Below are 15,516 nucleotides of genomic sequence, written 5' to 3'. Positions count from 1 at the left end.
ACAGCGGCAATCTCACAAAACATTCTAATTTACTAACTTCGTTTTGTTTTTCCTTTGTGTAAAACTTATTACAAAATTCACGGTCGGTTTCAGCATCTTCAGATATGCAGGTATCAGTTAGTTTTACAGGTAGAATTTTGACTGAGTTCTGAGTCATATAAACTTTTGCTTATAGAATTGTGCAGTGCATATTAGTAGTACCGCTAATGTATTCAAGACCCTGTTATAAAGACGTTTGACGATATCAATAGTTTATAACCAGTTAATTATTTAATCCATAGATAGTATGCTAGCGGTAGGTAGGTATCTACCTATGTGTTAATGAAATGACCTATGAAGTGTTCGATAAAGCGTTGTTGTAAGGTTCTGGTCATATAGATTAATGTAGAGCAAGGCTTTTTGTGATTGAGGTATGTTCGAAAATCACAATTTTATCAGTTTCTCCCGTTTACATCAGTTATCAGACGTTAGGTTTTATGTCTATGATATAGACAAAGTTATTGGTAGATAATAATCATTCATTAGTTAAAATCTTTATGATTTAAGCAACATAGCTTATATTTGTAATATCTCTCTATAGAAGATTGTTGGGACTTTCAAAGCGAGTTCAGGGATGTGTAAATAAATAAAACACAAAATTTCATTGTGACTCATGTTTACAACCACTCACAAATGCAACTTTTAACTTTAAAGCGAAATTAATAAAACAAACATAATGTAATTGTCACCGAACACATGGCATAACTGACAATCATTACACGTTACCTTACGTTACTCCTTTACCTATTAAATAAATACATTGATGTTAACTATGTATTATATTTTATATTGATGTTATGCTAAACGGTTACTTTATAAAATATAAAACATCTAATTCCATCCACAGATTGCTCGAGTTTTATCAAAAATATTGTCGCTCAGCGAGTTTATAAAAAAAATATATAAATTTATCAAAAAATATTGTATAGTTTTAGTTTCAATGGCCAATAAAATTCGAGCATTCCTACAGATTTTCAGCTAATATTATTGTTTTGCTTTTATATCAAAGCAGTTAATTTTTCCGGTAATAAACAATGTTTTATATGTTCCGATCCGCGTTACACTCGCTATATTATGAATACTTGGTGATCGTGAACTGCAAGCAGTAGGCACTTGTAAAGGCAACATTTAGCAATACTAGATATCTTCATATTATTTCATAACATGTTATTTTACCGAACACCTAATTATAAAATATATCGTAACAGATCTTTTCCACACTAGATGTTATTAACCAAATAAATGTTAAAGAAAATACAACAAAATATTTTCTGTATAAGATTGAAATATAATTTTTAATAAATATATCTTACAACTAGGTTATTTGATAGTTTCTAAGAAAATACGTATAATTAGTCACATGTTCACTGGAGAGTACAGTTTGAATAAAAATACATAGATCGTTGTACTTAATAACTATAACAGAAGTTTTGGAATAGCAGTAACATCGTTAAATACCTAGATATAAACGTTTCTGAATATTATTTAATGGACGGATACATTTAACCTACAATAACTCTTTTGTTTCGCTATGATGCACGTGTTGAAATTAATAAGCCCGCACACTGCCCCTTAGCGTGACATTACTAAATAATGATTTTACAGTTTTAATTAACTATGACGGAAACATAAATCTAATAACATAGAGTACCTATAGTAATGTACCGCTAGTTTTAAAATTCTTCAAAAAATATTAAAATATAAAGTCATAATCGAATTATATTTGAATCTTGTTCTACGCAGTTAGTGAATAAACTTAATTTGTTGTGCTTATTTTTTACACGTTATACAACACTTGTGATGTACAAATACGCAATTATTTTCGTTATAAGCTCAATGTAAATAAAAATATGTTAATATACCGCTGGGAAGCGTGCGAACTTAACAATAAGCAGATAAAAAAATATTTATAATTGTTTCTACTAAAGGAATAGTTGAATGTCAAAGTACGCTATCGCATCTGATTTAAAACTACGATAGGACCTCAGAAAACAAATTCAAATCTAGCGGCTTTTAAAATTCGTTCATCACCAACTCCATTTTGTTTCTAAAGTAATATCATTGCCAACTTTGACACACTACTTGTTAAATATAAAAACACCGCAGCATTCTCCCTTATTTCTTCAACTTTAAAAGAACTACAATTTTTTTGGCTATAAATCAGATACGATAGCATACTTACGACCAGTTTCACCACTGAATAAGTATCGAATAGCCAAATCAGGAGCAATTTTGACAGTGCTGTCTTACATGACTATGTATGTACGAGTACTTTATCTATTGGTTAACCGAGACTTATCCAGCAGAGAAACTGGCTTTAGACTTCTACAATACGTTTGACTAATGCCCAGTTTCTGAGGGACATTTAGCGGTAGATCTATGCAAACGGTTTTTTTATATGAGTTTAAACGCTATTGAACAGATAAACTACCGCTAAATGTACCTCAGAAACCTGGTTTAAGTTACCTATGGTCATTTGACGCGTACGGAGCGTTGTTTATTCATATTGGTGAGCATGAGCGAGATGTATGACGTGAGAAGGTCGTCCATCTTGTAGCCAAGGGACGTCTCGCACAGCAGCTTGGAGCCTCGCACCAGGTTGCCTATCGTCATGTGGAAGTATGTGTTGCCTGACGACCAGTTCGATATTCTTGTGAATGGGTGTGTTACTAGGATGTCCTGGAAGTAAGGGAAAGTGGTGTTATTACTCTATATAGAAACTTTCATAGCAATTTCTTGCCATGTCCTTTAAGTTAAGTTAAAAGAACAAAAATAAAAAGTCAGTCTTCACGTGCTTTAAGAGTAAAAAACATCAACACACGCATTTCGTTACTGTAAACACATACGTAATTTAAAAATACAGATTGTTGCCGACCTACATTATGTACTTTTGATACAATTTACGTCAAAAAATAACGATGCAATTAATTGATTACTAAGTGCAAATGTTTAAAGAATAGTCCTATCAAAAACGACAAGGTTTTTACAAATAATTGAAAATTGAGAAAAATTTTTCATTCGACACTGAAACTGCCTAAAAGAGAGGAAACATTAAGTTAAACCCTTCAGAATAAAACAAGTCTATCCGTAGGTTATAAAACACAAACACCCTATTTTGGTTTGTTATTATCCTTCAAAAGTGAAAACAATCTTACCTTGGACTGAGGATGTATCAGACTAACACCATGTTTGTTAATCGCGATCAGCAGCAGCTCCGGGTAGTTGGGTTCCGTGGTCTGCTTGACCTCGAAGAAGGCCGAGCCGAACGTGGGCCACCGGTAGATGACCTTCAGGAACGTGATCTTGGCGTCCTCGGGCGTCATGCCCGCGTCCTGGTTGTATGACGCCACGATGGATCGCTTCCAGTCCGCGGAGCTTTGTAGCTTGATGAGGTCCGCCGGGATTAGCTCTCTGAGCATTTGACTGGAATATGGGCAAGTTATTAATGTTTTGCACGTATAATTATTGTTTTAAGAGGCGAGTACTGAAAGGTCCTTTGGTACTCCCTTGGTCGACTCCCTTTCGTATCATTTTTTGATTAAGACATCATTCTTTGTTGCTTATAGCGTATTTTAGCAATGTAATTCTGATTAATAGCGTATTAATTGCACTAGTCTGATTTGAACCTAGATAAGTTCTAGGTATCATTTTGGTGTATTTTAGTCAAAAATTGATTTTCATGTTAACTTTTCTTAGTTTCTTACAGCTATAATTAGATAAGTGATTTGAAAATCAGGTCTTTGTACTCACGGTATAGCCTGCAGCTCTTGCTTGTTATCCCCAAATCTGGCTCGGTACGCGAGTGCGGCAAGTCGGGCTGCCTCGTCCCTCCCACAGCGATGATACCCGCGCAGTAGCTTGGGCAGCTCTTGGTGGAAGTGGAAGATCACGTCCGCCGCGCGGTCCTTGCCCGGCACTGTGTTCGTCCATAGCTTCTTCATGAAGAACACCTGCAGACACATTCGTATTAGTTGGCTGGTAAATAATCGGATGAATACCAGGTTATGAAATAAAATAAAATTAAAGGCGGAACCTTTTACACTCCAACTTTTGTGATTCCTGCAAACTGGTATTAGTGGTGAGCGATGAAAATACGAATAGTATTTGGTAAGTACAACTTGCATAATATTAGATGAATAATGTAATAGTATTACAGTTGACAAACCTGGTAAGTAAACTGTGGTGTAATGCCATCTCTCGTCGGCCGCGCCTTTTTGATCCAGTCCGTGAGGTGCCGCACAAAGTCGAAGAAGAAGTCACCCTCAGGAACAGATATCACCTTATCAGCTATCTTAACGAATAAACTAAAGCCTTCACTAGATCTGAGATTCAGTCTCTGGGCGATATTCTGACAGAAGTCCTTTGCACGAGTCGACGAGTCCACTTCAAACGCTTCATCCGTGTCATCAGGGAAGTACACCTTGTGGAATATCTGCGTAGTCTTGTGTTGAATAGCTTCCACCTCCACTTGGTGGGGCGGATATTTCCTCTGGCCATTCCGTAACGTCTTTTGAAGTCTCTGAAGCGAGTCTTGGGCTATTGGATATCTTCTAGTTCTTAGGAATAATGTTAACTCTCTAAGCAGTCCTTGACTACACGCGAACAGTCCCGTAGCTAACCACATCAACTCCCAACCTCTTTCTTCAGACATTCTGTTCCTATTGTCAGTCAGTTGTTTCATCACTTGGCAATAAATCTCGTCCCGTAGTATCTCATGCTTCAATGGTCCGTCGAAAATATGGTCTGTGTATTCATTGCCAATTCGTGGACGTTTTGATGGAAGATCTCCCATATATTTGAGAATGGCTGTGAATGCGAAACACGCTTCCTCTGCCAGTTCCTCTTTAGCCTGAAGTTTCTTTAACAGCGGTTGTTTAATCGGTTCTCGTGAATGCCGCCAAAGTTCTTCAGTTCCTCCCCTCTTAGCTGTAGAGAGTGTTAGTGCTTTGGATACAGTTCGTTTTGGCGGTAATCGGAAATGGTCCATAGCGTATTCTAACAACGTGTGAGGTTTATCTCTTGTTTCTGTTCCGTTGTATGTAGCTGTGGGAGCGCGACGACCATGTTGAGCACCTTCTTGACAAAACAGAGCTAATATATCCGGCGGCGGTTTAGTCAGTGCTGGTAGTACATACACAGTCTCTGCGGGGAAGTCGCCTCTTTCCATAGACCTCTCGCACCGACCGATACACCAACCGTTATTCAACACTGATTCTCCTGTACTATCCTCTTCTAAAATAATCAGATCTCCTTTTTGGAATGTTAAGAAACTAGAACCCTCGCCAGGCGCTTTGTAGTCCTGCAGTGCTATTACAAACTTGGACCTCTTTTTAAGACCTTCCAGGAAGTATACAACTAAGTCTCGAATGTCCTCAGCATTTGGACTCTGGAAGGTGAATTCTTCTCCCCGAACTGTAGAAAGACTGAATGTTTGCGTGAACACTTTGTTGGTCTTTTGACTGGAGACAGTTGTGATTTCGGGGAAAGATAATTCTAATAGCACTTGTTCTTGATCGTCTACAACATACACACCGGTCCAGTTCACGGCTATAATGACATCGTTCTTCGGAAGATTAGGTCCAGAGTTCCTATACGCTTCGTAAAACCTAGAGAACAACAGCGGCCACTTGAACTTCGCGTAACTCACTACGTCTTCCTTTACTCTATAAGCAGGAACTTTTTCTTTAACATAATAACTCTTTTTATACGCTTGCACCACTAAAGCACCCCACCGATCGACCGCTTTTTCAACACCAGTTAAGCAATAGTCCGGTATGTAATTTGGTAGTAACGTGTACAGCCGTTCAGTGTTCATATCTTGACCGTATTCGATGTAATACTGCTGAGCGGCTATCATAGCTAGATCCTCCTCCTTGTCACACCTATATTCACCAAACTTTACACCTCTAACAACTTGTTGGTAAATTAGATTAGTAGCCACTTGGTCTTCTGTAGGATCGTGCCAAGGAGCGAATATTTCTTTCCTAAAAAACAATCGCCAAGGTGCATTCCTCTCTTGAGCACCTTGTTCTTTAGCATACTGTTCGCACTGAGATATTGCATCCATAACGTGATCTCCTCCACTGCCGAGCGAGCTCACCTTATCAAATAACGCAATGTATAACGAGAATCCAAATTGATCTCGTAATCCAATTTTATCAGACAACTGATTGCATAGTTCCCTAGCAGTAGTTGCTGAGTCTGCTAGCAAAGTCTTTGTATTGCCGTCCATAAATGTTATGGGTAACATTATAGGCTTTTTAGACTTTGTGGCTTGGAGTTCCAACCAGGATGGTGGTTGGTTTCTGGTGCCATTGTTGAATGTCCGTTTCAAACGATCTTCGCAGTACGGTGCGTAGCCGGGCGGCCCCTCCCTGATGAAGGCTCGCAGGTAGTTGACGAACTTCTCGCTGGGGGCGAAGCACCCGACACACAACGACAGTAAGATCCATCCTCTAGCGTGAGAGGACTTGGAAGGATTGTTTGTCAGTTGTTTGCAGATCTGACAATATATTTCATCTCTTAATTCTGCGCGCAGGATACCGTGTCCAATGATGAAGTGTAACTTCTCTAAGTTTGATGTTGGACGCGATTCTAGCCACGACTGGTAACTGTCAGCCGTGTACTCTTCATCCTGGAAACAATCACCGAATTATGTTATTATATATTCTAGCCAAAAATTAGGAATTAATAGCTCTAAATAATTCTACAAACCTGCAATTTTCTCCTAACGTCTTCTCCCAGCTTGTTTTTCCGCTTCAACGTTAGTGAAACAAGTTTATGTCTGATGGACCTCGGTTTTTGCTTGTTCAGATACGCATCAGGATCAACTCCCATCATCTGAGCTTCTTGGAACTCCTTCGATCTGATGAAGTTCCTCCCGAGGGTGGCAGTTACTTTAGACATGACAGACGTGTTGTCTCGGTCCATGGTGTGGTACCTCGGCTCTGGTAGGTCTCCAGTAAACCGAAGTATGGTGATCCATAACGCTTGCGCCGCCTGCAATGCGTTTTCGAATAATCAATAACAATTTTTGATAAAATATAAAGATTTAAATCTTTGATAGTAACATATTTTAACATAATTCGAACAGGATTTATAATTCTTTACCTCTGAGTAATCGATAAGGGACGATGTTCAAGGTTTAGTAACGATTTCGCAAGTAATGTGATGTGGTTAACATCATCAAATGAACTTTACCAACTAAATAATAAAGGTAACTATATTTTGAACTCGCGCGAAGCTCATGGACGCGATGCATAGGCGTCTAGTATCTCGGAAACGCGCGAAATCTATCTAGCCTTGTTCACAAAACTGCAATGCGACAACTCATCATACAAATCCACGAACACGCACAACGCAGTTTTCGCGGTCTGAAGTCGAATCGCAATTTTGTGTACAAACTAGAAAGGGCCGAGCATTATCTATGACTTTGCACTGTACGACTATATTGACTGTGTACTGTAATTGTCTGACTGTCTTACCAGTTGGTCTCCCTGCGTGTGTAGTGGCAGTAACGGATGTTTGAGCGGCTTCCTAGAGTACTGGTGGGTGACGTTTCCTTGGAAGTAAGTGGCGGCGAACTTCTGGAACTTGAACTCTGACAAGTCCTCCTCATCTTCAGATGTTGTCTGCATTGGTGTCACCATCTGTTTATTAAAATAATTACATTTAAGTCTTGCACTTCATTAACTTAACACCTAAATATATACTCTCTGAAGTGTTTTTTTCTTTCATATTAAATGATGAAATATTTATCGTTTCATTCAGACATTAATTAGATCACGCTTTTCAGTTGTATCGAAAAATAAATAAAGATAAAAAATATGACGTTCTAAACAATTGCACCAACATATTTATAAAAAGAAAGTAATGCAATGATCTAAAGCTGTATTTTAATACATATTTCTTTAAATTTTCACATAAAAACTAGTAAAAGAATGTAAAATTATATTGAAAACTGTAACATTGAACTAAGATACGTATCTCTGCGATGCAATCAGCCGTCGATCAGAGATTATAGATCGCTATGACGTATGCTAATTAGCATATTTGATTGTTTATGAAATGCAGCATGATAAGTAAGTGCGGTTAACGGTCGTTATAGTCACGAATCCGTAAGACAATGGTAAACAAAGGTGGCGAATGTTGTTTACTTTGCTATCGGTCATCCAAATGTCAGAGAGAATCTGACACCAATTTTGGGGATAAACCTTATTTTTTTCTGACATTATTACACTTAACTTGAGCGTTCAGGGAAGTTTTTAGAGTTTAGGAGACCGTTCTCCAATGTGATGTTAACGTCAAAATGTGATCTAAACAATAAATTGGATCTCACATATAGACGTATCGATCATCGAAACCAACACAAAACAATTTTCAAACAGTTTTTTATAAATAGTGACATCTTTACCTCTTGTTGGTCAGCTCTTGGCTGCGGAAGGTCACTGAAGACCGATGTGTCTTTAGGCGCAGGGGCCTCGCTGCTGGAGTCCGGCAGGAAGTCGAACATGGCTTCCACGAGCTTGCTGTCGTCTACAGGCTCGTCCTGCTTCCGAGCCGCTTCTTGGAGAAGAGTACGTTTTGCTTCTAACTGCTTCTTCTCTTCCAACGCCAATTCTGCTTCGCGGCGTTCCAATTCGTACATGCGTTCCTGTTATATGAAAAATAGCACACATTAATAATTCGTTTTGATTTATTAAGCACAGAAAACAGACGGAAACAAAAAAATGCTCTTATATGTACATATAACTTGACATCAGTTTTTTATGAAAATAACGCCTTTACGTTTAATAATAGCATTTTCAGATAAGATCACTAATTATATGTATACTGGTAGAGTCAATTAGATATTCAATGTTATAAAACCACTCCCTGCAAGATTGATTTAATAAAGAGATAATGCCTTACTTATCTAAACTACTATAATTTAACAATAGGCATGCGAATTTATGCTATATAAATGATATCGATCAATACAATTTCTTTAAATTAGTACTAAGTAGTCGGAGCGCCATACATACATGTCCGCAATTAATTAATTGTCATTGGCAAACGTTGCATGTATGAAAGTTTGCATGCATTTACATTTAATTTCGCATAATCGGCGGATATGTGCACCACATAAACAGATTGCAGTTCGCTCTTTCAAAATACAAAATTGCCTGAAACGTTGTATTGGACTATAGTTGAATGGTTATTCAAACACATTTGAATTAACGACACAATCATTTCGCTTACACACCTACGAACTGTGCATAATCACGGGTCTTCTGACTTGATATACTAGCTATAAATCATTCGGTATTTTATAAGTCAAATAAAAACAACAAATATGCATAGAATTTCGTCTTTAAACAATGTCCAACGTAACATACTCTTCTAGGAAATCCCACTCAGTGAAGTTACAAAACCTTTTCAAAACTTAGATATCAGGTGTATAATATAATGACGCACAAACTTACTTTAAAACCACCATCGTATTGAAAGTCGACATAACGAAAGTCTATAACGAAGTTGTTACAAACGCACTCGAACCAGAAATTCATGATAGTGCACAAACACTTGAACAGCCGCGGCACGTCTGCCGACCGTCGTGCATTACTCCATATTACAGCCGTTACGAGTTCATTACATCGCACGTTATTCAAACAGTGGTGGTCACACTACTAAACAATCTAATTATGTTATATACCAGTAAAACTACTGGTTTTTACGATAAACATTACCCATTCATAAAAATGATTGCATCCACTGCAAGGAACATAAATTGTACGAGATGTTCTGATAAAAGGTTTTGCTTTCGGAAAAAAATGGGCACAAATAAATCTATCAACAAAAAAGTAACTGAATTTAGCAAAAGTAGTTCAATGTATCTTTCCGTCTCTTACGGTAAAATTATTGTATGTATAACAGGTAGAGGAAATTTTGCAAGACTAAAGGTATCTCAGGAAGGTATGAACACAGGTAAACCCGTGAAAACTTTTTGGCTTTTACATCTAGGTACACACAAATCCTACAATATATCTATGACATGTGATTATGCGGTTTCTACCTATTTGGTTATGTACCTACACGTGTGTTATCTATATTGAATCTTGCACACTGAAATCTTTGCACTGTGAAAAATACAGTTCAATTCTGGTTCAATTCTGTTGTGTAATGTATACGCTTCATCGATTGTTTTATTTATGGTTGTATTACGATTATACGATTAAAAACAATAGTATAACACCTTATAATAGGTAATGATCCGTGGTGCTAAACGGTAACTATACCTAATATGTAATAATGTTTCTTTGAGCGTTTCCGACGCGTGAGTGCGTGTTAACTTATTTTTATTTAGTACGCAACGCAAAATCGTATGTAATACTAACTAAATAGTAAAGGATACTGATTTTGAAGAAAATAATTGTAAAACGACGTGATTTTATGCATCAATACATTCATAAAGAATAGACAATTAATATATCAATCAAGTCTTAAATAAAGTTTGTGAGTTGTCAGCTCTTTGACTAATTAATTAAATTATCAGTACTAGCGCCAGGCAGTCTCTTCGTGATTTTTTAAAGTTATGTAATATCACACATATTTTAGCCATGTCACAGGGTATTTTATACAATTTTAAGACATGAGGGACCCCAACTATGTACCAACCTGTTAATAAATGTACCAAATTACCGAATGCTCGCAGTTCTGGTCAACTGATGGCAGGAACAAAAACTGATCGGAACATCCACTTGCTACTAGTTTATGCTTTTCACTATTCGTCATTGTTCATCAAAACAAATCACTAATGAAATACATTATATATTTTGAAAATAATATCAGCTTTTCGAAAAAAAGGAGACTTATTTTTTTGTCATATTGCTTGAGTTTTCTAGATATATTTTGGCAGAGCGGTTGGTGCCCGAATCGAAACTGTGTCTGAATTAATTCAGCAATATTCATCAGTGATTATTGGATATGTTGATTATCTGTCTGATATCATATAAGCGGCATTTCAATGTGATTTATTAAGGAGGTTTAATTTGACTATCTTCGATCAATACTGATAACATTGATGTAATATTTATCGCTCCGATTATTTAAAGTACAGTATGTGACAATGACGATTCACATCGAACTAAACACAAAATTCTTGAGCACTGTTTAAGACTATGTTACTAAAACTAATTTATATACACATGCGATTAATTGCTTGTAAAATTTAATTAATTTATAATCTATCGAGCGTTCATATCATCATCATTTAACCCAATAAGTATCGTAAAAATATAATTTTTAAAACTGCACCGGGAACGCACGGGGTTCGAAACCGAGATCACATATTTAGCAGCCAGATAGGTACACTAGCGAGAGCACCTCAAAGGCATTGGTTAAAATCAATTTTCTTAAACCTATCACAAAATACGATAGCTTACAAATTGGGACTGCGTTTTCATTTTAACTAGGTAAGTGACGCATTTGCCTTTCTGATGATAATAAATCTAATTGAATTTCAACCATTAAAGACCAGCCTGTATATTATGAAGTAAAATGTTGCATCGATATCGAAAATCCGTGATTTATTTTATTAATTATTACTACATGCAAACGTATGTAATGACATTTTTTAAAGTAATTGCAGCGAGTATCTCGGGGCATCGTACAGAACAGATTAGGGGCTTTTTACTGATAACTGTTGCACGTAAAAGATGAATTTTGCAATCACTCATTGTACAAATTGTTCTTATCGGGATCTTTATAAGGATTTATGTTTCTAAGCTGTGATTGAATGTTCGGATGGTCAATCAATCAAATTCCTATTTGATTTCTTATCAAACTTATAATGTGTTTAGACATAATTTGTCAAGGATTCACTCCTTTAACGAATATATTCATTTCTATAGTTTTTTAATCGTCATCGTCAATCTACACAATGTTAGGCTTTTTTTTTGAGAAAATAAATGTTATCTCTCTGCCAAATTTGATGTAGAACGATTGATCGGTTTAAGCCGTGCAAAAAATTGGACGGATGTTTATTTTTGCTTTTATGGTGATGCAATAATAATTATTTGCGAACGAAAATAATGTAATACCAAAAACTGAATAAAAACAATGTTATAACCAAAAAAAGTACATAATTAGTATACTATCAAATTACTGAATCTATAAGATAATTAATTAGCACTTATCTAGAATTCTAGACATTTAGCCGCCATGTTTTTGGCAAGTGCAAAGTTTTGACTGCAAAACAATGAGTAAGTACGTACTATATCTACTCCATCTAACTGCATAATCGCATTACATAGACATCTTGCATGTTTACGATAACGTTTACTTTACAGTTTACCGAAAAACGTGAAAATAATAACAAGTTTATCATTAAGGATATAATTTGTGTTATTGTCCTTGATGTTGGAAATAAACAAAAGTAAGGTTAAAAGCAAGATCCGACTGAATCGGAGACCTGTAAAAAAGACCTGTATTTACGTCGAAGAGAATAGGTGCCTTTACACACATGCTATTTACGAGCGTATAGGATTACGCACGGGAAAGACGGCACGCTCTTCGCTCACGTTTTCTTCACGGGCTTGACAGATGAGCGCGGCGCGCGCTCTTTCCTTTCCCTTTGCACACCCTTTACACGCACGCTATTTCACGCGCGAAAGAGCGTGTGTGTAAGGTCACCTATTGCCAATAACGTTAACGGCCTGGACGTGTGAGTTGAGCACTGACCCGGTAGTTCTGCTCGGCGATCTCCTTGGCGCGCGAGTTGCCCTGGTGATGCAAGCGCAGCTCCTCGGCGGAGCGCAGGCGCAGCGCCTCGCGGTGGGCGCGCACGTCCCCGCGCAGGCGCCGCACGCGCCGCACGGCGATGAGGCGCCGCACGTGCGCCTGGATCTTGACGATAGCCCACATCTTGTGGCCGTACGAGCGCCGCACCAGGTAGCCGCGTGCCGCCGCCTGGACACGGGAGGCTCTTGTTATGACACAGCGATCACTTTCAGATTAAAGATATAAAAAATTTGCACACCACGAAAACCTGGATCGGAAATCATTTGCGTTTTCTATAACTATTTTCAAATTAACAAAATCAAACTAACCTGTAAAGCCACGATATGACCGCGAAGATGCCTAAATCTATGCGCCAACACTCTCGCCCGAATCAGAGCCTGCAGTCTTGCGTATCCCACTTTCATCTTATTGTACCTGATCCTCTGCAACTTGCCTCGCCAGTGACGTTGGATCAAGATAGCGGCCGCTCGCATCTTCAGGAATCTTCGGCGGTACACCCAACCCCGAATTGATCTTTGGAGAATAAGTATTTTCCTCGTCAGGACTCTATCTCGCTCTTGTTCGAGGAATAAATCGTGAGCGTCCTTCAAAAAAACTTTGGTATGTCCCAACTGGTAGTCAGATTTACCCAGGACTTGCGAACAGATTTTGGCAGTCGCCGCCCGACAGTCAGTCTTGTGCGCGGGAGGTACGCCGGGAATCAAGAACCGGTACCGCTCAACAAATTCTTTGAAACTGTGTCGTATCGGGTATCCAGCTCGCCTGATTCTGATTGTCTCCATCATGCCAGAGTACCTAAGTTGTCTGCAACAAAGACCACGATCGAACATCATTGGTTTCTTGAATTCGTTCGGTTTTATACACCGAATAAAAAATGGCTGGCATGTCCCTAAAGTCCTCATCAGTAAATCTAAGGACTTCTTGAATTGTGTCGAGAGCGTCGGAGTTCGCTTCCGAGTTTCGGATCCCATAGCGATGTCCTCCTGGAAAATGTGCTGTAAGAACTTGTTGGTTGAAATATGGATTAGTTGTAATAAATCTGCACTGAAGGTATCCCGATTTTTCTCAAGGAATCCTCGAGTATCGTAGAACACAATACCAGCGAAGTGATTCAAACCGAAACTAGTATTTATATCTGACTTTGGTTTGAGGTAGTTTCTATGAAGACCGTGGGTCTTGTGTAATTTTGCTAACATAGTTTGATCAGTGCCTTTAGGGAACTTGGATTCTTCATCGATCAATGCCATGATGTTCAACTGTTTCAATGCAATCAGATCTAAGGCATCTTGGTTGTCGACGAATTCAATGTGCTGCCAGTTGATACCTTCGTGGTTGTACTCCTCTTGTTCTAATTTGAAAATATGTCTAACGAAGAACTGTTGCAGATTCTCATTGGCGAAGTTTATACAGAACTGTTCGAAGCTGTTGTGATCGAAGTTCTCGAAGCCGAATATGTCGAGGACACCGATAGCGGTTCTCATGGTTGACTTTGGTTTATATATTGCTGCATTGATTTTCCTAACGATAGTGACGAATAGTCTTCCGTAAATACCTTTGACGAACGCGTCTCTGATGTCTACGGACTGGGTTTTGCTAAGCGTTGAAATAACGGTTTCTCCGTGTGCAAATAACGTTTTTCTAGTCAATGCATCTATGAGGGATTGCATTGGAACTCCTAGTAACGTAGCAACTCGTCTCACATTGGCTTGTTCTATAATTTCTGTCGCGTCCAAGTTGTCTACGACCGTCGCTTCGTACTTGATGTTCCCGCAGTGTAACACTGCTGCTAATAGTTTCAATATCTCCCATATTTCTGGCTCAGTGAAAAGTAGAACTTTCATTGCAGATCTTATGTCTTGGAATTCTGCAGCATCGTCTCTACCTTCGCATGTGAAACTTCCACCCTGGAACAAATTCGAACATTAGAATCTTACGAATTCTTGTTTATTTAATTGGTATTGTAATTATCGGTTGCTCGGAGTTCTAATCTCATAGTCACGATTTTATTACACTAGAGATACTAATTGTCAACAATGTCCAAACGTGACTTATTTCTAACGCCACTATTATTGATTACAGAGGATTAGTTAGATACTGATTCTAATACTGTAAACAAAATAGCGCTTCGATAAGATGTTTTCCAGACGGTCAAGCACTAATACATATTGATAAAGATATAAACGATAACTATGGATTGATTTTTGCGATAAATTTTTCGTGTTGCAATGGATGGCAAAGAAAGAAGAATCATGGTAGGTTACTTACCCCAGACAGATATCTGTACTCCGAGGGCTCTGTAAGCTCCAATTTCTTCTTTTCCTCTTTAGACAGTCCAGCCAAAAGACAGTAAAACACATGGTAGTTCCTCTCATCAGCTCCTTGTGAGACTATTCTGGACTTTTCTAGAAGGTACTGCTCGATCTTAGCACCTTCAATAACGCCGCCGTTGTTGAAATGTATGTCAATGTACTTTCCGAAACGAGAAGAATTGTCGTTTCTGACTGTTTTAGCGTTTCCAAACGCTTCCAGAATTGGATTCGCTTCGAGGATCTGGAAATAATGCGAAGACATTTTAATTGCATCTCTTTATATTGGTATTTCTTATGTAATTCTTGGTTATAGTTGAGTGACATGAACCTTCTTCGATTTCCTTTTGTTTTTGTTGATGACATTTTTGTTCACTATGGGTGGACTTGC

General features: G+C 38.0%; 1 protein-coding gene across 1 annotated transcript in view; it reads right to left on the bottom strand.

Annotated features, from left to right (window-relative positions):
* Window positions 1-638: 638 nt before the first annotated feature.
* The window catches only part of ck (unconventional myosin-VIIa ck), a 44,187-nt gene continuing 29,309 nt past the window's right edge, over window positions 639-15,516 (bottom strand). Inside the window, exons 5-14 of the mRNA XM_076136536.1 lie at window positions 15,085-15,369; window positions 13,128-14,723; window positions 12,760-12,987; window positions 8,453-8,692; window positions 7,524-7,688; window positions 6,754-7,038; window positions 4,205-6,673; window positions 3,790-3,989; window positions 3,195-3,462; window positions 639-2,718 (exon numbers count right to left, since the gene is read on the bottom strand). Coding sequence (XP_075992651.1) covers window positions 2,512-2,718; window positions 3,195-3,462; window positions 3,790-3,989; window positions 4,205-6,673; window positions 6,754-7,038; window positions 7,524-7,688; window positions 8,453-8,692; window positions 12,760-12,987; window positions 13,128-14,723; window positions 15,085-15,369 — 5,943 coding nt within the window. The 3' untranslated portion in view covers window positions 639-2,511. The remainder of the gene's footprint in view (window positions 2,719-3,194; window positions 3,463-3,789; window positions 3,990-4,204; window positions 6,674-6,753; window positions 7,039-7,523; window positions 7,689-8,452; window positions 8,693-12,759; window positions 12,988-13,127; window positions 14,724-15,084; window positions 15,370-15,516) is intronic.

This window comes from Anticarsia gemmatalis, chromosome 3, assembly GCF_050436995.1.
Source record: "Anticarsia gemmatalis isolate Benzon Research Colony breed Stoneville strain chromosome 3, ilAntGemm2 primary, whole genome shotgun sequence".
Lineage (NCBI taxonomy): Eukaryota > Metazoa > Arthropoda > Insecta > Lepidoptera > Erebidae > Anticarsia > Anticarsia gemmatalis.
This window is presented reverse-complemented; position numbering and strand designations above follow the sequence as displayed.